Raw genomic sequence first — 23,461 nt, forward strand, 5'->3', positions numbered from 1 at the left:
AAGTGTCTTGCTGGTCTGGGCTTAGACTGCAGGGAAGGTCGTAATCTCATTTATTTTTGGAAACTATCCCATACAAACGGGAATCCTTTATTTGATTCTGACACAGACTAATCTTACTTTTGTCACCTTTTATTAACACCACTCCCCATTATACTCAGATAAAAGTTCTCTAGGTGGAAAGTTTGGAACGGTACCCTCTATGACTGAATTAGAAATGATCCCTCAGATCACGCAATTTCTATTAGTTTTGGTTTATTCAAAACGTATTATTATTGAAACCTGTTCAAAGAAGCTTGGCGATAGTGTTTTTTTACAACCCCTCCTTCGTCCTTATTGAAGCTTGAGTTTGGGGCTGACCCACAATAGAATGGTGAAATTATGGGGTTAGTACTCATGACCCTTTGCCTGAACCCATCTCAGTGTGCTAGTGCAATTCTGCTGCATAGTCCAGATACATTGTCTCAGTTAATCTGATGTATGTTCCTTTCTTATAGTTTATCACGTTGTTCATTGTTGTGTGCACTCACTTTGGCTCACTTGTGTGGTTGCTGCCTACTTCTGGTTGTGAGGTATTGCTTCAGAGTTGTCCACGGGCAAGCTGTTCTTGCCATAACAAAAGGGACCTGTGGGTTTTGGCAAATTGGCGTCGGTCTTTACGCTCCCTGGTGGTACCCTTGCTTCTGTTATTTGGTATTGAGGATGGACCAGTATATCTGTCTTTGTGGTCCATATTGGTTAGGTACAGCATTGATGAGAAATTCTATACATGGTTTTTGCAGGCAGCTTCTATACGAATGGGAAACCACAGGACAATCATTGGGTGAAATGCTCTCCATAAAAGAGTATGTATATTTCTATGAATGGAAGTGCAGTGTCACAGACCCTAAAAATATTCCCTCAAGTCGAGTGGCACCCGTTGGTAGATGGAACGGGCCAAAATAGTGCATTGCTTGAAATCTGCATACATGTTGGAACTGGGAGAGGGTGGATGGACCCTTCCTGTTTGACACTCCCATCCATTTTTCTCCAAACCTCCCCCACTGTGAATCACCCAAATAAATTGCTCCTCTCTGAACACCTTCACACTGAAAAAGCAAACTAAACCCCATCTGGCATAGGCACTTAACTACCTCTTTCCAGATACATCTGAACACAACACACACCGGTAACAACTCCTGCATGCACCAAGACATAGTACTCTCTAAGCCCATAACTCTACTACAGTCGTACTGCTCTGCACACATTCCACACTCATTTACTCACCTGGAGATACAGAAGATATACTGCCAGGATTCAGTCTTGAATTTGAAGTTTATTGATCTATCCTTATGTGCATGTTTGAATTTATCTAACCCTTTACAGTTCCTCTGTACCCAAGTAGCATGGGTATGCATCTTTCTAGGATATCCCTGGTCACCTTTAGCTATCACTTTTGTTCTCAGTTGTTTCGTTTGTAGACTGATGTCTCCTCTTGCTGTCATAACACTTCTATTCTGTCAAGTAGCACAATATTAGGATATCTGGCTGAGACAGAACCTTGCTCCCTTCAAGAAACTTCCGCCCAGTGCACCTTGATGTGCCTCAGCGTCACCTCCTCTTTCATAAAATTGTCTGCATAGATTTTAGGTTGGACGGAAATGCAGGTTATGAAGGCACACCCCTTCGTTCGATCTGCAACTCCAGAAAGTGTTCCCCTTATGGCTGGCATTTCAGTTCACACTTTTCTTAGGTGACATGGATGCCGAATTCAGACTCTGAAAGTCATCTCTTTTTATTGTCCCTCTTCCTCTGTCCTTTGCCCTTCCAGGAGAACATGGGAGGGGACAAATGACGGTTGTTCTCTCTTACTGGTCATGGCTCAGCTGGGAACTTTAGATACTTGGTCTCTGCCACCAATTTTGTCTTTAACAGGTAGGCAGTCAGTAAGTTATGGTTGGTCTCCTACACTTTTTCATGTTTGCCTTTCCTTTCATGTGTCTTGGCTAGGTCATGTTTCACATCAAATCCCAGGCAGGACCGTAGTTTTAACTTTTTTTCTTGTGGGCTTTGGGAGGGGGCAGTTCAGGTCACTCCTCCTGCCACATTCTTTGGGGTGGTAGATTGCAATAAGAATTTTCGAACGTTAAGCTTTTTCAAGCCAGCACATCCCTACATGGATTTAATAATAAACGGCAAATTGAGATTTGTCTCCAATTTTAGAGATCTGTATAATCCAAGTCTGTCTGAACGAAGTGTGGTGTCTAGAACACAAAGTGAATATGCCTGACAAGCTGGCTGAGTTATTCTTAAATAATTATTATGTTATAATGCACTAGCTTGTTTATTCTAGACTGTGTCATCGTTTTATGATGTACCCACATTCCATGTGAGGTCATCTTACGGACATTTAGGTTTTGTAGGCTTCCGTTTGGCTTATGCTCAGCAGCAAGTGTGTTTCAGAGGTTGATGAGTTCAGTTCTTTCTGGGGTGAAGAAGGCTGTGGTGTTCCAAGATGATGTGTTGGTGTTCGGGGCGACTGAGGAAGAACATAACATCTCATTAAAAAGAGTCCTGGAATGTATAGATAGGGCTGGCTTAACCTTGCGTAGGGAAAAGTGTACATTTTTGACAAGGGAGGTGGAATACCTAGGTCATTTAGTCACAAGTGAGGGGATTAAACCTAAAGAAAATTTAGTCAGTGCGATTGTCAATGCTAAGGCCCCTCATGATAGAGATTCATTGAGGTCTTTCATGGGTCTAGTTGAATATTATGCAAAATTTGTGTTTGATTTTGCGAGAAAGACTGAGCCGTTGAGGGAATTGTTGAGACGGGGAAGGAAGTTTGATTGGAATAGTGAACAGCAGAGATGTTTTGAGTTAGTGAAACATGATATCGCACATGCAGGGGTTTTGACTCCATTTGTGTCTGGTCTGGAGTGTGTGGTAACTGTAGATGCGAGTGGTGTTGGGATTGGAGCCGTTTTTGCACAGAAACATGGGAAGCAAGAGAAGACTGTAGCCTTTGCGTCACGATCATTGTCTCAAGTGGAAAGAAATTATGCTGTAATTGAGAGGGAGGCGTTAGCAGCGGCTTGGGCTACAAATTATTTTAGAGTTTCTTATGGGGTAGTACGTTCATACTCCGCACTGACCATAAACCCTTGTTGAAAGTTTTAGGACCGGGTGGTATTAAGAATTGTTCAGGACGATTGGCTAGGCTGGCGGTGAAGTTGCAAGAGTTTGATTGTAGATTAGAGTATTTGCCAGGTTGGAAGAACAGAGTTGCGGATTGTTTGTCGCGTTTACCAGATTGTAGCAAAGAAGTCATTGATTTACAGACGGAAGAGGTAGTGGCGAATGTGGATGATGCTCTGGAGACTTACGCTAATGCTATACAAAGTGATACGTGGTATACCCATATGCAGAAGGATGTTGTTTTGTCAGGTGTTGTGAAGATGATCAAGGATGGTGCCAGGAGGGAAGGTTCGTTACCTGATGGTGTGAGATCATTTGTGAAAGTTATAGATGAGTTGGCAGTAACTCCTGATGGTACTGTTATGAGAAATGACAAGTTTGTGCCGCCATGTGGTTTGCGGAGGAGGTTGATTGGTTTGGCACATGAAGGACATATGGGGCAAACCATGACGATCAAAAGGATTAAGGCGAACTATTGGTGGCCGAATTTGGATTCCGAGGTAAAGGAATGGGTGGAGCAGTGTGAGGCTTGTAGAGAAGCGTTTAAGAGTAGGTCTGGGTTGTTCAAGTGAGCAACAGCATGTTACCAATGTGGAAAAAGTATGGGAGAAGGTTTGCATTGATTTTATTGGTCCGTTTGCATTTTTGCCACAATCTCAAAAGTTTGCTCTTGTTTGAGTGGATGTAAAATCGAAGTGGGTTGAGGTGGCCTTTATGAATTCGATAACTACTGCAACCACTATTGCTGTTTTAACTGAAATTTTTAAGAGGGAGGGTTTTCCTTCAGTTATATTGTCTGATAATGGTACACAATTGAGATCTTGTGAGATGGAAGAATTTTTGAATTCAGTTGGTGTCAAGCATTCTTGTTGTTCACTATACAACCCACAGGGTAATGGCTTAGTTGAGCGCATGAATAGAATGGTGAAAGGAACGATGCAGTTGGCATATAATTCGCAAATGGATGTGGTGAGTGCGGTGTCTGAGATGTTGTGGGCTTACAGGACAACAGTAAACTCCGATTTAGGTTTGAGTCCCTTTGATATGATGCGTGGTAGAGTGGCAGGGACAAAATTGTTTCCGGCATGGATGCGTGCTGGGAAAAAACAAAAAGAAGAGAGTTCATCTTTAAGTAAGAATGATAAATATTTTATCAATGTTGGCGATTGGGTTAAGGTTAAGCCTGGTCTCAACACTAATTTCATGAATAAGTTCAGAGGTCCCTTCAAAGTGAAAGCTGTTGGTGGGAATTGGGTGAGATTGATGAATGGACAGACCTGGAATTTGAGGCGAGTGGCTCTTTATCAAAGAAAGAATGGAAGGTGTAAGTTTGATATGGAAGGAGACTGTGGAAAGATAGGTGGGTCACCTTGGATGATGATGGGTGATGAAGAATTTCGTGGAAATAGCGACTGAGGGATCTAGGGGAGCTGTGTTAGGTCGAGAGGTGAGACAAGTTGATGGTGGAAGTAGAGGAGATGTGTTAGTTGAATCTTCTCGCGTTTTGAGACAAGTTGGGGAAAGGAGAGCTCCGCAGTATCTTAAAGATTACTTAGTGTCTGTTTAATTTTTGTGTTTAATTTTGTTGTATTTTCTTACTTTTGTTTTAGTGTAAGATGGGTAGATATGTTATAATGCACTAGCTTGTTTATTCTAGACTGTGTCATCGTTTTATGATGTACCCACATTCCATGTGAGGTCATCTTAAGGTTGACAGTGATTGTTTAAACCAGCTGCGTCTGGTAGGGATCGTCCTGTGTTTCTCCTGCCAATAAATTACTTGAAGAAACCTTATCTATTGATGTTGTTAATTACAACATATTATTAGGGGGGTTTGTAGAGTGCAACAGCTATTTGGTGAGTGTCTCGGCGCTGGATTATGAACTTTCTGCATTTAACCTCAAATACACAATGACTCCTGTGCTTCCATGATGATACTTTATAAACTACTTTCATCACTTTAAATTGCCAGAAATGTCAGCCAAGGAGATTGATGCTCAATTTGAAACAAAATTAGCTAAACGTTTGTGTTTTTCCCCAACATTTGTCGTCATGCTTTTCTAATACTCGCCTAGAATATTTAACCAATGGCACAAGAATATGACAAGGACGTTAATCATTAAATATCTTTTACTTTTTCCAGGTTGAAATACCTAATGATGGTACAGATTTACACATGGTATGTCCCTTTCCAGTTTTCTTATTTTCTGTTTGTTTTTTGTAATCCGTATGCCCATTTATGTAAACAAAAATGTATGGTAGGTCTTCTTGTAGTGTCTCTATCTTATGATTATGTCTTTCTCACTGAAACTTTCCAGGGAAACTCCCTTCTCATCACGTTGATGTAGTTTGTTACTAACATGTTTTTTGTCTCAAGCTCATTTCTTTCTGGGGGTGCTGTAGTGCAGCAAGAATGTGCTTTATCCAATCCATTATGCATGAAGGGATGGTTTCTTCACAGAATCCATCTTTGGCACAGAACCTTTTCCCAAAAATTCTTTAATTTCGTAACAAGACTTAATAGTATTGCATTGATCTTCTTTTCCAGCAAAAAATTGTGCGTTATAGATTGTCAGAATGTGCATTCCATCTAGCTGTTGGATTACTATTTTGTTTTTCCAAAGTTTGTGCTATGTAGGCCACTGGCAAATCTCAAATCCAAGACTATCACATCAGTCATAAGCCCAAATTCACTCACAATGTTTGTCCTCTTCTGAATGTTATTTTCTTACTGAATATTTGCTCCTGCAGATTAGTTATGTGAATCACTCTCAAGAATGGATCGAAAAATGTTCAACAGCTGTAGCATGTCCCTTTGATAGGTGGTGCTGTTGAGTGTGATCCATAGAGTTGGCTGACATCAATGGAAGTGAGGCCAAATGCAGTTTGTGCAGCATCTGGAGTGGACAGTGTTATTTTATTTGTTTTGTTCCCCCCCCCCCCCACCCTCAGATAGTAGGTAGTTTCATACAAACCGATAGATTGTCTCCCTCAAAGTACTTGGGCTTCAAACAGTCTGTCAGGTGCAGGAACTAGATGTACATTGTGGACACTAACAAGGACTGCCTTTCGTGCCTTGGAGTTTCATTCAATGTCTCATCATGTGACCTTTGTGCATGGATGCCATTAGAAGGGACCTGGGAGCGGGAGGCTAGGCGCACTCTAGTTTCCATCAAGGCAATATCTTGGACACTTTAGAATTCCAGGCCCCTCTTGGCGGTAGTTCTCTGGAACACATAATTGTAGGCACGTTCTTCCTTCCTCTTTTTATTATGAAAAAAAGAAATGAAGAGTCCAAGGAGTGATCATGGGATCCCGTGCCATCTGTGTGTTGGCATTATTTTCCCAGAACCCCACTAATGTGCGTGCTTAAGTTGGCACACATTCAATGACACCTATATCTTTTTGCAGTCCTATTGTTAAGTCTGCCTCTTCTGCACCAAGACCGGTAATCACGTCCTTGCTCATCTAAAGTTAACTCTGGTGGCTTTTTTGTACCTTGTCATCAGAACAGCACTCATGGGTTCTGCAGAGTATCGAAGGCAGTCTGAGATGTTTTCTCCCTCCAGGTTTCATTATCTGTGAGGGTAGGATTCTGATTCCTTGGACTTTCACCATGTCTCTCCCAAAGATGTAGAGGATGGCAGTTGGACTGACTATTTATTGCCTCCCATACAAACTGAAGCCAGATTCCTAGTAAGTTTACATAAGGCATGTATGTGGTCTAGATTCTTTGTTGGGAGTGGAATTTCCTAGGCGGAGGGGCCTGGTTTCAGTTGACTAGGCCCATTACTCCGGTATGATTATGGAGACTATGGAGATTCTGTACCTGCAGAGCAGCATCAGTCTAGACTATTTGCTGAAATACTATCAGTCAAGCGGACCACTTTCAAACTGGTACTTTAGTTTAATGAAGCACTATTGCCCTATGCTGGAAAAGTCTGGGAAGATCTAGTCTGTCCAAACAGCTTCTTGGGCTGATTACAAGAAGCAGAGGCCAGCTCCCTTAGATCTAATATTCCATCCTGCTCATCCTACTCCTGAAAGCCTTGTGGCTTAGCCTTTGTTTGCCTGGTTTAAGCAGAATTGATTCCCTAAAGCCCCTCCGGATAGGGAATCAAAAAAGCTGGATGCCTTTGTACAGAACGTTTTTGCCTCTGAGAGCCTAAACCCCTAAAGCCACCCATGCTAATTACCTATGTTCGAGGCATGTGGGCTGCTAAATTCATATCTTAGCATTAGATCGCCGCCTAGTGTTGGGTCCGGATGATCGCACATTGTTGTCCTGGAAGAGTCTTCGAAGTATCCTGAGATAGGTGGCTCCTCCCCTGGACTACAGTGCGCATGGGCATCGGCTCCATCCCCAGATTGTTTTTTTCCGCCATTGGGTTCGGATGCGGTCTCGACTTCTCTCTGTCGGAACCGAGTAAAACTAACTTTTTAAGGCCAAAAGGCCTTGTATTTATAGCGTCGGTATTGTTTGCGCACGGTCTCGAGTTCTTCCGACTCTTGAAGTCGGATTCAGCGGAGTTTTTTCACTCTTCGGACATCGAGGCCTTCTCATCGCGACACGACCACGAATTTCCAGCATGGAGCGGAGTCCGTTTAAGTACTGTCCGCTCTGTGGGTCCAAGTACCCACATATAGACCTGCACCCGGTCTGTAACAAATGCCTTTCACCGGACCATGACGACGGCAAGTGTAAGGCTTGCGCTCAATTCAGGTCGAAAAAGACTCTCAAGCTTCGGCGCGCGGTGCGCCTGGAGGCCAGACAAGCGGCCCCGGATCCAGAAAACATCTTCGGCGACCAAGAAGAAGATGAACAGGGTCATCATCTCCAAATATCCCCACCCGAAACGGAGGTCGAGGCGGATCCGGAAGACGACGACGGAGTCGTGGATCAAGGCCTTGAATACGTCGACGAGGTAGGGGACGTCGAAGAGATTTATGGGGCCGCGGCAGATAGCTCAGGGGACGAGCTATGCCCCGAAGATTTCGAAGATCACGATCGGGTCACGGGATCGCCAGTTGGCCTTACCCAAGACCCCGTACCGCAAGCCACGGCCCCGCCTTCAGGCCCGGCCACGGACATACTTGCTGGGCAGGCCGGATCGAAACCGAAACCGACGGTATCGACTACGCCTAAAATGGACGACCCGAAAACGAAACTGAAACTTAAGGACTCGAGCGTCCCTAAAATGGCGGCCGGCCAACAGAAAGCTACTGCACCCGCCGCCGCATCGGCTCCGTCGACCTCCGGCCCGCAGAAGTCGAAGAAGTTGGTCGATTCCACAGGGTCAAAATCGGCGCCAGAGGAGGGATCCTCTAAGAAGGGTGGTCGGCACGGATCAACCGCTGCGACACCGTCTAAGCACGCCAAGGCCAGCGGCACGGCTCCGGTTCCGACTGGGACTCCGTCCGTCGGACGCGTAGTGGAGTCGGAGGCGACACAAGCACACGGATCGACGGTTGGCACATCTGCGCATCGATCCAAGGACTCTGGGTCGGCGGCAACTGCATCGGCGTCCAAGACTCCGAAAGGCCACCATGACGTCGGATCCGAGGGGAAGGTCAAGACATCCTCGTCAGCGCCAAAAGCCACTGTGAGTGAAGTGTCCCCCATCGCCGCTTCGCTGCAGAGAATCAGGGACAAGGCCGCTGCTACGTCGGCTCCGTTACCGTCGCCTCAGACGCCGAAGGACACGCCGGCAAAGCCTAAGAGTAAGCTTCTCTTCCTTCTGCTGCCGAAAGAGGCTCCGAAGGCCTTTTCGACAAAATCGACGCCAAAGAAGTCGGATTCTTCTACGGCGGGGGTACCTTCAGGTCGAGAACTCGAATCAGAGGACGATTCTGAGCATTTCATCGACGCCAACACTGGCAAATTAACCCTATACAAAAGGAGGATTACTTCTGAGCCTCTGGACTCATATGTCATCCCACTAAAGAAAAAAAGGGTTCCTCTGGACGCTTCTGGCCTCATAGAACCTATCCAGCCTCCTCCAAGAAGAAGCCCTACTCCCTCACCAGAACACTCTGAGGGTGAGTGATATCATGAGGAGGACCAATACACCTTCCCCATCAATGAACCAGATGCACATCCAGATGCATATGATGACATTGGTGACCAAGGCACCCAAAGTGTGGGGCAAGACCCACAGCCTTTCAGTGCACGTGCATCCCCAACAGAGGATTCTGCAGGTTTTCATGCACTCATTGAGAGGGCAGCTGCTAATCATGATGTGGACATGCATGCTGACCCAGTAGAAGAGGACTTTCTTTTTGACACTTTTTCAGTCTCTGAAAGAACTGTGAAAACGCTGCCTATGCTCAAGGGAGTCCTCAAGCATGCAGCTGACATCTTTAAAGAACCTACCAGAGCGAGAGTGGTCAATCCACGTATCGAGAAAAAGTACAGACCAGCACCTGCAGACCCTGCATACATTCGGGGACAGTTGCCACTAGACTCTCTTGTGGTCGCAAATGCCAGGAAACGGGCCAACTCCCAGACAACGGGCGAAGCTCCTCCCCCAGACAAGGAGTCCAAAGTGCTAGAGGCAGGGGGCAAAAGAGTGGCGGCACAAGCTGCAAACTTTTGGCGTATTGCAAATACACAAGCACTCTTAGCACGTTATGATAGGGCGCATTACGACACCCTAGAGCAGATTGTACAACACCTGCCTCCACAGTTTCAAGAAGGCACCAAAATGCTTATTGAGGAAGGGAAACTGATCTCCAACGCAGCCATCAAGTGTGCACTTGACGCCGCAGACACAGCAGCTAGGGCGATCAACACTAGCGTCATGCTGAGACGACAAGCTTGGCTCCGCATATCAGGGTTTAAACCTGATATTCAAACAACCATACTTAATCAGCCAGTCAATCCTGATAGACTGTTTGGTCCAGATGTTGACACCACCCTCGAAAAGATAAAGAAGGACATGGAAACTGCTAAATCTATGCGGGCCCTACAGTCACAACAGTTTCGTGGCAATAATTTTCGTCGCTCAGGTGCACGTGGAGTCACCAGAGGACAAATGGGTCAGCAATCGCAATTCTCAAGAGGTGGAGCACAATCCTCGTTCACAAAACAGAACAAGGGAGGTTACAGAAATAACAGCAACAGAGGTCGCGGCAGAGCAAACAACAACTCCCGCTCCTCTACCCCAAGCAAACAGTGACTCTCTGTCACTGCCCCCCGACCACTTGACACCTGTCGGGGGGAGACTGCAGCAGTTCCTGCCCGTCTGGAGAAACATCACCACAGACAGGTGGGTGCTACAACTTGTCCAGTACGGTTATTGTCTAGAGTTAAAGTCCACTCCACCCAACATTCCACCAAGGCAACGGCCTATGTCCGCAGAGCATTTGCACTTATTGCAGCAGGAAGTAGTGGCGATGCTGCAAAAAGGCGCAATCGAGCTCATGCCAGTGGGAGAGGAAGGAACAGGGGTATATTCCCTGTACTTCCTTATTCCAAAGAAGGACGGATCTCTCAGGCCCATTCTAGATCTACGTCCCCTCAACCTGTACATACTGTCGGAACATTTCCATATGCTTACACTGCAACAGATTCTTCCCTTGTTAAACCAAGGGGACTTCTTAGCAACCTTAGATCTCAAGGATGCTTATTTCCACATTCCACTACACCCGTCCCACAGGAAATACCTCAGGTTCACTATCCAAGGCAAGCATTACCAGTTCAAGGTCCTACCCTTCGGAGTCACCACAGCCCCAAGGGTGTTTACCAAGTGTCTGGCGACAGTAGCAGCGCACCTCAGGAGGCAGAACATCCATGTCTACCCCTACCTGGACGACTGGCTCGTTCAAGCCCAGTCGGAACTACAGTGCGCCGCGGACATGTCGACTACCATTCACCTCCTTCACGATCTAGGTTTCTCGTTGAACTACCCAAAGTCGCATCTTCAGCCGGCACATGTCCGGCAGTTTCTAGGTGCGACGATCAATACCCTGACGGCCATGGCTCAACCAAACCAAGTCAGGATAGACAGCATGCAGTCTCTAATCCAGAAGTTCAGACCACAACACTCGCTTCCAGCGAGAGTGTTCATGCAGTTGATAGGCATGATGGCCTCCTGCATCTTCATAGTCCCTCACGCACGGTTACATATGCGCCCGCTCCAGGAGTGCTTAGCAAATCAGTGGACTCAGGCTCAGGGAAATTTAACAGACCTAGTGTTGGTTACCAGTCGGGCATACGACTCTCTGCATTGGTGGACTCCACACAACCTTTGCAAGGGCCGACTGTTCCAGGAGCCAGTGCCACAGATTATCCTGACGACGGACGCATCTCTCCAGGGTTGGGGAGCTCATCTGCTCACTTACACAGTGCAGGGACTATGGACGACGCAGCAACAGAAGATGCACATCAACTATCTAGAACTGATGGCAATCTTCATGGCGATCAAGTCCTTCACTGTACATCTGTGCAACAAGGTAGTGTTAGTCCGGACGGACAACATGACCGCGATGTACTACATTCAAAAGCAGGGAGGCACCCACTCGCCACAGCTGTCTCATCTGGCTCAGAGCATGTGGAAGTGGGCCATTCAAAGGAACATTTTCCTCATGGCAGAACACCTCCCGGGCAAGGACAATCAGATGGCGGATCTGCTCAGCAGATACAGCCATCAAATGCACGAGTGGGAGTTACACCCATCTGTACTCCACCCGTACTTCCAGCAGTGGGGTCATCCGGAGATAGACCTGTTTGCAACAAAAGAAAACGCAAAATGCCAATACTTTGCCGCCAGGTTCCCTCACCCACAGTCGCAGGGGAATGCGATATGGATGAACTGGTCAGGCAAATTTGCGTACGCTTTTCCGCCAGCCCCTCTGATACCGCTGGTGGCAAGAAAGCTAAGGCAGCACGCGATGACTCTCATCCTGGTTGCTCCAACGTGGGCGCGCCAAGCATGGTACACCACGTTCCTCGAACTCTCAGTGGTGCCGCATCAAAGACTGCGCCTCACGCCCAGACTTTTGACGCAGAACCATGGAGAAATTCAGCATCCAGATCCGCAACAGCTCAACCTGGCGATCTGGCTCCTGAAGTCCTAGAGTTCGGATACCTTAACCTGCCTCCAGAATGCATGAACATCATCAAGGAGGCAAGAAAGCCAACTACCAGAGCATGCTATGCTGCAAAATGGAAGCGTTTTGTCATTTACTGTACTGCTAATGACATCAACCCGCTAGATGCATCTATCCCTAACATCATTTGTTATCTGTTGCATCTTTACAAGTGCAATCTAGCGTACACTTCCATTCGGATACATCTATCCGCCATAGCGGCTTATCTTCAGAACAGGCAGCATCTCTCTGTCTTCAGAGTGCCTGCCATTAAAGCTTTCCTTGAAGGTCTGAAACGAGTCATTCCCCCAAGAACACCACCAGCTCCGGTGTGGAACCTCAATGTGGTCCTCACCAGACTGATGGGACCACCTTTTGAGCCACTGCACTCGTGTGAACTCCAGTTCCTAACGTGGAAAGTAGCTTTCCTAATAGCTATTACGTCACTGAGGCGTGTTAGTGAGCTACAAGCGCTCACAATCCAAGAGCCTTTCATTCAGATTCATCCAAATAGGGTAGTGCTACGCACTAACCCCAAATTCCTTCCGAAGGTGGTGTCACAGTTTCATCTCAACCAAACTATTGACTTGCCGGCATTCTTCCAAAACCCACAAACGGTAGCGGAAAGAATGCTCCATACATTAGATGTACGGAGGGCGTTGATGTACTACATAGACAGGACACAACCCTTTAGAAAGACAAAACAACTTTTTGTTGCCTTCGCACCACAACACAAAGGCAACCCCATTTCAAAAGCAGGAATAGCCAGGTGGATTGTTAAGTGCATCCAAATATGTTATCAAAAGGCCAAGCGCACTCTAACCATACCCCCAAGGGCGCACTCCACACGCAAATTGGGGGCATCCATGGCTTTCCTAGGGAACATTCCTTTAGAGGACATTTGCAGAGCAGCCACGTGGGTTACACCACATACCTTTACCAAACACTACTGTGTTGATGTACATTCCAAGCAGCAAGCTGCTGTAGGACAGGCTGTTCTCAAGACACTCTTTCAGGTTTCTGCAGCTGGCACGGGCAACCGCCGCTGATGGAGGGACTGCTATGTATTCTATGCTAAGATATGAATTTAGCAGCCCACATGCCTCGAACTGAATATGCTACTTACCAGTATGCATCTGTTCTTGGCATGTAGGGCTGCTAACATTCATATCGCCCACCCTCCTCCCCGGTGCCTGTCGCAGCTGCAGATATACTATTGTATTCAGTCATTAGCATGGACATCCTTTACACTTTTCACTCCATCTTCTGCCACAATGGCGAAAAACAATCTGGGGATGGAGCCGATGCCCATGCGCACTGTAGTCCAGGGGAGGAGCCACCTATCTCAGGATACTTCGAAGACTCTTCCAGGACAACAATGTGCGATCATCCGGACCCAACACTAGGCGGCGATCTAATGCTAAGATATGAATGTTAGCAGCCCTACATGCCAAGAACAGATGCATACTGGTAAGTAGCATATTCATCACTTACCGCTCTCATTTTGTCTTGAAGGCTTTTCTTGTGGTGTCCATCTTGCCAGAGAATATGACAAAATCCTCAGGCTCTCTGATGTAAAATGGCCTGGACAGATTGTAACAATGCTGACTGGCTAAATGCTTTTGTTGCCTTCGCCTGGTCCATGGTTATTGGAAAAGTCCCAAGTATACATGCCTGATGTGCTCCACCAGTTTCTCCGACGATGTCTCGCCTCAACTCATGGCCATTCCGTTGACTGTCCGTGCCTCTTTTAAAAACAGCTGATGACTGTTAAGTACTTAAAGCAGAGCCAGGGCTACTGCCACTGTCATGGGCTGGTCCATTCAAGTGAAAATTTTCACCCACAACACAGAAAATTTGGGGTTCAGCAGTCTCGGCCTGTAACCAGCCAGCAGTTTATTCACCCCTACAGAAACAAGGGGTCAGGCAGAGGATAACCTAGACTATCTTCTTCTCTATTCGCCAACACAATAAAAACTCCAAGAACTTAACCTTTTGAGACGTCGGTAAGCCAGTCTTTCTCTATGAGTGGGATAGATTGATAGGCGAGTGTGTCCTTCAAATAAGATCTGGTTGGAATCCTATAGAAGCTGTTAGAATCTCCCCACAACCTTTGCCCTCCATCTTGAAACAACTCATGAAGGAGCTTTACTCCTTCAGAAAGGACACTATACAGTGTTCCTCAGTCTAAAAGAGGGCAGGGCTTCATTACCCAGCTGCTTCCTGATGCTGAAGAAAAGGTGGCTGTTCGTATTAAGATCAGGAACTGCTCTATAACCTAAGTAACAGCAGTGCTTCACTGTAGTAACACATACATAGTTATCAAAAACTTAGCCTATATTTCAAAATGTCCCTGGCCTCCATCTTGCCACGGAAGTATGTTGCTGATACAGGGTTGATAAGAGCATTATGTGGCAGTCCTCTCAACACTTTATAAATAGTTTGACAATGCGTATGTGCAGGAAGCACACCAAATGCAAGCCAATGTGGCCTGCGTGGGACCTGGGGAGTAGGAAATTGGAGTATTATGTGCTGTGGGGGGTTAGTCCTCAGCATGTAATACTATCACTATACCCCAGAGATGGACCTTGTATTCATTCTAATAAATCCTTAGTTCAGACCTGGTAGTGTGGCAAAGAGCAGTCTGGCTTTACTAGAGGAGCATGTGTTAAGCATTTGAGAGTGCCAAGATGGACTATAAGTTATTAAGAGAAATCCGACACCAATTTATAAAAATGAAGTATATTTTAATCTTAATTTAGACACCAAAAGGAACAGAGTAGCCTACATAAAACCAAAGTTCTAAATGTATTTAAGCAATAGAAAATCAGTGCAAAATAATACACTGAAAATTTAACATTGCAATCGATGGGAAAACCCACTAGTGACAATTGGTCACTTGGCAGGTCGAGTTGCAAGTTACCCTCGCAGGGTAAAGGTGATGCGGGTCCCAAGACCCGCATCATGACAGACAGTTCAATTTTACCTGGCCCATGGAGTCCAGATGGTGAGTTTTCCTGGCTGTTCTTGGTGCTGAACAGGAGCCACATGAGATCTGCTTTTATCACTGAAACGGTACTGCGGGGTAAAAGATGCAAAAAGACAACAAAGGTGTGATTGCTGACATTGGCCGATGGTCGGATGAAGTTCCCTCTTGATGCAGCGTCGAGTAAAGGGGTAGGTTGCCGGACTGGTGACCAACAAGCCTTAGCAGTGGTAAGTAAAGCAAAAAGTAACCTCCACGTCCGGTGGTCCAGGAGAACACAGTAGCTGATTGCAATTTCGTGAAATGCAGGACTACAGTTTTGCAGCGTGAATCTTTCTGGATTCACTATGCTGTGCATTATTCCGCGGTCTTGTGGTTGGGTCCGGAATCGTAGTCTTTTCTTTGTTTTTTTTTTTTTTTGTTTGTTTTTGTAGCCCAGGTGGGCGTCGGCGTCACACCTCCTTGGGTGCATTTCCGGTGACGTCGGCATGCTTCCTGCGGAAGCTCCCACTCTTGGGCACCATCTTCAGATTCTTTTTTTCCGCGGTCGGGTCTGGATCGTTCCCGTTTGGGCTCCAGACATTTTTGGAGAAAGAAGAAGGAAAATACAGAAATTGGAAAGAAAATTCATCTGAAGACTCCAGGAGACTTCATCGATCAAGAGCCAGCAAAGGAGAAGGAGAATTCATCGAGATCTTCGACGAACACGCGACCAGGGAGGCCCTGAGCGCTCGATGATAGACAACACGCCGTTCAAGTTCTGCCGTAACTGCCACCACAAGTACGCGCAGAAGGACCAGCACCCGGTTTGCAACCTTTGCCTACCGGTAGATCACGGAAGCGAGGACTGCAACGCCTGCTCCGCCTTCGCCCCGAAGACCCTGCGTGTGAGAGCGAGCCAGAGGGTAGCGCACGCCACCCTCCAGGGGAAGGCCCCGACTCCATCCCTCTACGATCTGGGGATGTCCTCCGAGGAAGAGGACAACGCTGCCGCCGAAGACGACAGCTACACGGTCGTAGAGACCGATTACACCAAGACTTCTGATAAGGTAGGAGACTCTACGTCCCCTAAGAACCCGAGAGACTCTGAGTCTCGAAAAAACGAGGGCAAGGCCCCGAAAGCGCCTGGCGCCCGTGGCTACACACAGGCCCAGCGGATCCTCTGAGAAGGAGTCCCCGGCGCCGAGAGCTGTTGAACAGCAAAAGTCGTCGAAAATCATCCACGAAAAAGATCGATCGACGCCGAGGGAGAAGGACCCTAAAGCACCAACGCCGACCAGAGACCCGAAATCCGGTTCGTTTCAAGGAAAGAAACAAAGGAATATACTCAACGTACTTCCTGGTACCAAAAGTAGACGAGACAATAAGACCCATTCTGGACCTAAGGTTCCGGAACAAATTCATAAGAACGCAAAAATTCAAAATGACCTCCCTGCAAGAGGTGCTCCCGCAATTGCAGATCGGTGACTTCATGGTCACGATAGACCTCAAGGACGCCTACCTGCACATGCCAATGAACAGAAAGCACAAGCATATGCGCAGGTTCACCATCGGAGAAAGCCACTACCAGTTCACAACACTAGCCTTCGGGCTAAAATCAGCACCAAGGGTCTTCACAAAGTGCCTCGCAGCAGTCGCAGCGCACCTACGAAGGCAAGGAATACACGTATACCCTTACCTGGACGACTGGCTGGTGAAAGCAAACTCATACCATAAATGCAAGCAGCATGCACATACAGTGACGAGCACGCTCATAAGCCTGGGGTTCTCCATCCATTGGAAGAAATCATCAATGGAGCCGGAACAAGTGAAGATCTTCCTGGGAGCACAGATCAACACCTTACAGGGCAAGGTGTTCCCCAGCGAGAAGAGGGCGAGGGCGCTGGTGAAGGAAACTCGCCTCTACCGGAAGGGACAAGCTCGGACAGTGAGGACTGCGAGCAAGATCATGGGGATGATGGCATCATGCATCCACCTGGTACCAAATGTACGACTCCCCATGAGACCCATTCAAGAATGGCTACAGGAGCAATGGTCACAAGCTACAGGCAGTTGGGAGGATCTAGTGGTTGTAACGCACGCAGTGCAGAAGGAGAGGACATGGTGGACCATGGAGAACATAACAAGGGGAAAGCCTCTAACGCCCCCAACGCCAACAGTGACCATCACCACAGACGCATCCCTGAAGGGATGGGGCGCTCACATAGAGGAGCTCAAGGTGGGGGGACTGTGGACGCCAGCAGATGCGACAAAGCACATCAATTACCTAGAATTGAAGACCATCTTCCTTGCACTGAAAGCTTTCCAAACAAGACTGTACAAGCACAAGGTGTTGCTACAAACAGACAACACCACCGCGATGTTCTACATCAACAAGCAGGGTGGGACACAGTCAGCCACGCTTTCAACGCTGGCGCAGGAGATATGGAGATGGGCCATCCCTCTCAAGATAGACCTGCTAGCCAAACACCTACCAGGGAAGGACAACATACAGGCAGACTGGCTCAGCAGACAGACATCAGCATCCCACGAGTGGGAGCTCAATGCTCAAGAGACAAGGTGGCTATTCGACAGATGGGGAACGCCATCAGTGGACCTGTTTGCCACACGCCGGAATGCAAAATGCCAAAACTTCTCATCCAGACAGCCCGAGGAGGGGTCCCTGGGGAATGCCCTATGGATAGATTGGTCCAGGACATTTGCTTACGCTTTTCCCTCGAAACCACTGATGCACAGAGTGCTGAGCAAGTGCATAGCGGGCAACATGACCCTGATACTGGTCGCGCCACAGTGGGCCAGGCAGACATGGTACTCGCAGATCATGGAGATGACACAGTGTGCACCTCACAGATTCGGCAAGAGGAAAGACCTGCTCTCCATGCAGAACGGAGAGGTGCTACACCCAGAGCCGGAGAGCCTGAGCCTAGTAGTGTGGCTCCTGAGGACATAGAGTTCGCACATTTGAGACTGCCAGAAAGCACCCTGAGGGTCCTTCGGGAGGCACGATGGCCCAGCACTCGGAAGTGCTATGTTGCAAAATGGAAAAGATTCACAATGTGGTGCAGAAAAGAAAGACTTCACAATAAAATGAAGAAGGACTCCACAGTGCTAAAGTACCTGACGCACTTGCTGGAGAAGAACCTTAGCTCATCCTCGTTAAGAGTTCACTTGGCAGCGATAGTCGCCTACACAAGGGGAGAAACGTGCAGGAGTTTCTTCACATCACAGGTAGTGAAGAGATTCCTGGAAGGAGCAAAAAGGATCGCACCACCCAAGCGGGTGCCGCCACCTGCATGGAACTTGAACATAGTCCTAACGGAACTCATGAAAGAGCCCTTTGAACCACTTCACACGGCCTCCTTAAAGATGCTAACTATGAAAACAGCTTTCCTGGTTGCAATAACGTCCTTACGCAGAGTAAGCGAGCTTCAGGCGCTGACACTACAAGAACCCTACATACAAATACACAATGATAAGGTTGTGATGAGGACTGACCCACACTTCATGCCGAAGGTGGTGTCCAAATTCCACATGAACCAGTCTATACAGATACCGAGTTTTTTCCAAAAACCAACCACTAGCGCAGAGCGAGCTCTGCACACCCTGGACGCCAGAAGGGCAGTCATGCATTACATTGAGAGGACGAAGGGACACAGGAAAACAAAACAGTTCTTTGTGTCATTCGCCAACAGTTTCATGGGCAAGGCAGTAACCAAAGAGATATTGCACGGTGGATCGCACAAACAATTCCACTCTGCCACAAACGTGCAGGACAAGAGCTAGCAGAGGGGACACGTGCCCACTCCACTAGGAAAAAGGGTGCTACAATAGCCTTCCTGGCTAACACACCCATACAAGACATATGCCTGGCGGCAACATGGGCTTCGGTGCACACGTTCACGAAGCACTACTGTGTGGATATACAGATGAACAAGGAAGCACAAGTCGGACAAAAGGTGCTCCAGCACATATTCAATAACCAACGCTCATCTTTCACCCAGCCGCCACAGAAATGAGAAACCGCTACAAAATCTATGCACAGCATAGTGAATCCAGAAAGATTCACGCTGCAAAACGAATAGTTTTCTTACCTGTCGGTGTAGTTTTGCAGCTTGAAGATCTTTCTGGATTCACTAGCGAACCCACCCACCTCCGCCAGAAAGATGAGGCTGGAGAGAGAAGAGGTGGTTAATTAAAAAAAAAAAAAAAGGACTTAAAAGTACAAGCGGTAAAATATCCCCTAAATAGAACATTGCCATTACTTCGGAAACGAAAGAAACACGGAAAAAAAGAATCCGAAGATGGCGCCCAAGAATGGGAGCTTCCGCAGGAAGCATGCCGACGTCACCGGAAATGCACCCAAGGAGGTGTGACGCCGACGCCCACCTGGGCTACAAAAACAAAAAAAGAAAAGACTACGATTCCGGACCCAACCACAAGACCGCGGAATAATGCACAGCATAGTGAATCCAGAAAGATCTTCAAGCTGCAAAACTACACCGACAGGTAAGAAAACTATTCGTTCCCACAATGGACTAGACCATCTGGATTTGGGCGATCCCTCATAGAGCCCGATGGTCAGCGGTCCTTCTGATCTGGAGCCTTGATTTACCTGCAGTTTTCAGGGGACTAGTGCCACTAGTCCAGGAGAGTCTGAGGGTGCGTCAGGCTATCACAGAGGTCCCAATGTCTGAGACTCGTCCTAGGCTATCTCTCGGTTCCCCCAATCGGGCAGTTCCAAAAGCATTGCCACAGGTGCAGCATATCTCTCTATTGCTTTGTGCAAGTCTTGTTGTTGCTGGTACAGGTCTCTTCTTCTGTCCTCTTTGATGCAAATTATTCAGAACTGAGGTTCTGGTGTCAGGGGTATCCCTTAAATCCTAGTTTAGGGGTGTGGGAGCCAGTAGCCAACTACTCCCTACAGCTAGTCTGACTCTGAAGTAACCACGTCTGGGGGTGTGGGTCACCTTTTCTACCCAGAACCCCCTCTATTCTACCACTCCTAAAGATGGCAGAAAACTAATTTTTGTGTACAGACCAGGCTGCTCATCCTGGAGTTGTGGCTAGCCTTCTGGGGGTTTACACCTCCTTGAATAGTTTAATTTCCCGCCTGGCCAGGTGCAAATGTGCCAGGGGCAGAGCTGTTTCTTGAATTGAGAGTCAGCCGTGATGCATATCAGAGGAGGTGCAGCCTTCGATCTCACCACTTTGATGTGCCAACTCATCTGAAAGAGACCGTATTAATCTGTTCCTTAGCTTAGAATTACCCCCAGGCGTCAGACTTCATCCAGAGAAATTCTTTCGTAGCAGTACCCCTGCGTGTCGGTTGGTGGCGTCTGTCGACTCCGCGTCCGCCGGGGGTTTCATGGTCGCCTGGATGACATCACGGTGTCTACTTAGACGCCGCCCCTGCGCGCTGACGTCAGTTCTTTCTTTTTCAGCGCCAGCCAGCGCAGATCTGGAGAGTGTGTGTCCCTTGGGCACTTTTTGACTAACCCTTTTTTGACTTTTGTCGACATTCTTTTGAGTCTTCGACTCCTGGTGCAGGAGGGACGTCCAGCCGTCGGCCCGGTTTCTAGCCCTGAGACCCCTGTCACAAGTTGATGTCGGTTACCGACCCGCACCTCGTGTGTTAATGGTGCCTGGAGCTCGACCGCAACCCGAAGTTGTGCTCCGACTGCCGGGCTCTGAACCCAAAGCCTTTGCGAGAGTGGTCCCGAAAGCTTTTGGAGGCCCGGCAGTCCACTCTGCGCTGTTCGAGGTCCCGGTTGAGAGGAAGGTCGCGGAGTCACCACCATTTGTCCCCGGAGTCTTTGCACTCCTCAATCAATCAGGGAATTGTAAGCGCGCTACTCACCTGTGAGGGTCCCAAGGCGCTGAGGGGGGGGAAGGGGATACGCAGGTCTAGGGGTCTTCCTGAAGGTGTTCAGGGAGGGGGCGCATCTGATGTCTGCCGGTAGCTCGTTCCAGGTCTTGGCTGCAATGTGAGAGAAGGATCTTCCGCCTGCTCTGGCTCTGTGAATGCGTGGGGTTTCGGCCAGTGCAAGGATGGAAGATCGGAGGTTTCTTTTGGGTATGTGGAAGTTGATTCTGTCGTTGAGGTATTTTGGTCCGATGTGTAGGCTTTTGTAGGCGGGAGTGAGGATTTTGAAAGTGACTTTTTTCTCCACGGGGAGCCAGTGGAGACTTCGTAGGTGTTGGCTAATGTGTTTGTGTCGGGGGAAGCTGAGGACGAGTCTGGCTGCAGTTTTCTCTATTGTCTGGAATTTGCAGAGTAGGGTCTTGTTGATGCCGGCGTAGAGTGCGTTTCCATAGTCCAGTCTGCTGGTGATGAGTGCTTGGGGACTGTCTTCCTTGACTATGGGGAGATCCACTTGAAGGTTTTGCGGAGGATGCGGAGGGTGTTGAAGCAGCTGGAGGGAACGGCATTGACCCGTCTGTTCATGGTGAGTGATGAGTCAAGTATGGTGCTGAGGTTCTTGGCGTGGTTTGAGGGGGTGGGTGGACTTCCAAAGGCAGTCGGCCACCAGGTGCTGTCCCATGCAGAAGGAGTGGTACCGAGGACGAGGACTTCTGTCTTCTCGGCATTGAACTTCAGGCAGCTGTTGGTCATCCAGACTGCGACGTCTTGCATTCCTTTCTGGAAGTTGAGTTTGGCAGTGGTTGGGTCTTTGGTCAGGGAGAGGATTAGCTGGGTGTTGTCGGCGTCGGATATGATGTTGAGGTTGTGTTGTCGGACGATGGCTGCGAGGGGGGCCATGTAGATGTTGAAGAGGGTGGGGCTCAGGGATGAAACCTGTGGGACTCCGCAGCTGTTTTTCGTGGGGTCGGAGAGGAAGGGTGTTAGTCTGTGCCTTTGGCTTCTTTCAGTGAGGAATGATCGGATCCAGTCCAGGGATGTTCCTTGTATGCCTGCGTCGTGTAGTCTGGTGACTAGTGTGCGGTGGGAGACTGTGTCAAAGGCCGCTGATAGGTCAAGTAGGATGCGGGCTGTGGAGTGGCCTTGGGTGCGGATGTCATCTGTGGCGGCAAGTAGGAATCTGGATTGGGACGGGTTGAGAACGGCGTTCTCTTCAATGAATCGTGTCAGTTTCCTGTTGACTGTTTTCTCTGCAACTTTCGTTGTGAAGAGGAGGAGCAAGATGGGCTGATAGTTCTTGAGGTTGGTGGGGTCAGCTGTGGGCTTCTTGAGCAGGTGTCTGACTTCTACGTGCTTCCAGTTGTTTGGGAAGGTGCCTGTTTTGAAGGTGGTGTTGATGGTGCCTTGTAGTTCTGGTGCAATGGCGGCCGCAGCTCTGTGGTAGATGTGAGGGTGCAGGGGTCGGTGGGGACCCCAGAGTGGATGCTTTTCATGGTCGAGGTGATGTCTTCGGCCGTGATCGGTGTCCAGTTGGGGATGGTGGGCTGGCTGGTGTTTCGGGGGGGCTGTCTGTGGTGCTTTGTGGATGGTCGATGAAGTTGTCATAGAGGTTTTTGATCTTGAGGTGGAAATAGGTTCCAAGCTTGTCGCAGAGGTCTTGGAATGGGGTAATGTCTGTGGCTTCGTTGCGTGGGTTGGTTAATTCTTGAATGACACTGAAAAGTTCCTTGGAGTTGGTGGAGTTGGCCAGGATTTTGTTGTGGATGAAGTTCCTCTTGATGTCTCTGATCTAGTTGTGGTAGTCAGTCATGGTGTCCTTGTAGGTGGTGTGGTTTTTGGTTGTCTTTGTGTTTCTCCAGGCGTCTGCAGGTGCATCTTGGTTCTTGAAGAGCGGTGGTGAACCAGGCGGCTTTCCTGGGGCATTTTCTTTCGGGGGTTGTGTAGCGGGCGAGCTCGTCAGTCACAGTTGGAGATCCAGGTGTGGAGTTCTCTGGCTGCGTTGTTTCCGTCGGGTGCCCAGGTGTGGTTGTCTCTGGTGAGGGTGGGGTTAAGTTGCTCGTCGGTAACCTTGCTCCAGTTCCTTCGTGGTGGGCGTTGGGCTGGTTTGGGTGCCTTGATTTGTTGATGGCGAAGTGTATGCAGTGGTGGTTGGTCCATGGTGGCTGCGTTGTGTGGCTGAACTGGACGGTGTTTCCTGCCGCGAAGATGGGGTGGAGGGTGTGTCCTACTCTTTGGGTTGGTGTGTTGACGAGTTGTTTCAGTCCGATGCTGGCGAGGTTGGCACGAAGGATCGTGGAGTTGGGGTCGCTGGGGTTGTCGAGGTGGAAGTTCAGGTCTCCAATGAGTATGTA

At 48.2% G+C, this 23,461-nt stretch overlaps 1 protein-coding gene across 1 annotated transcript in view; it reads left to right on the top strand.

Annotated features, from left to right (window-relative positions):
* PELI2 (pellino E3 ubiquitin protein ligase family member 2) overlaps window positions 1-23,461 on the top strand; it is a 294,907-nt gene that overhangs the window by 219,505 nt on the left and 51,941 nt on the right. Inside the window, exon 6 of the mRNA XM_078660363.1 lies at window positions 5,318-5,353. Within this exon, the coding sequence (XP_078516489.1) occupies window positions 5,318-5,353 (36 nt within the window). The remainder of the gene's footprint in view (window positions 1-5,317; window positions 5,354-23,461) is intronic.

The sequence above is a fragment of the Lissotriton helveticus genome, chromosome 9 (genome assembly GCF_964261635.1).
Source record: "Lissotriton helveticus chromosome 9, aLisHel1.1, whole genome shotgun sequence".
NCBI lineage: Eukaryota > Metazoa > Chordata > Amphibia > Caudata > Salamandridae > Lissotriton > Lissotriton helveticus.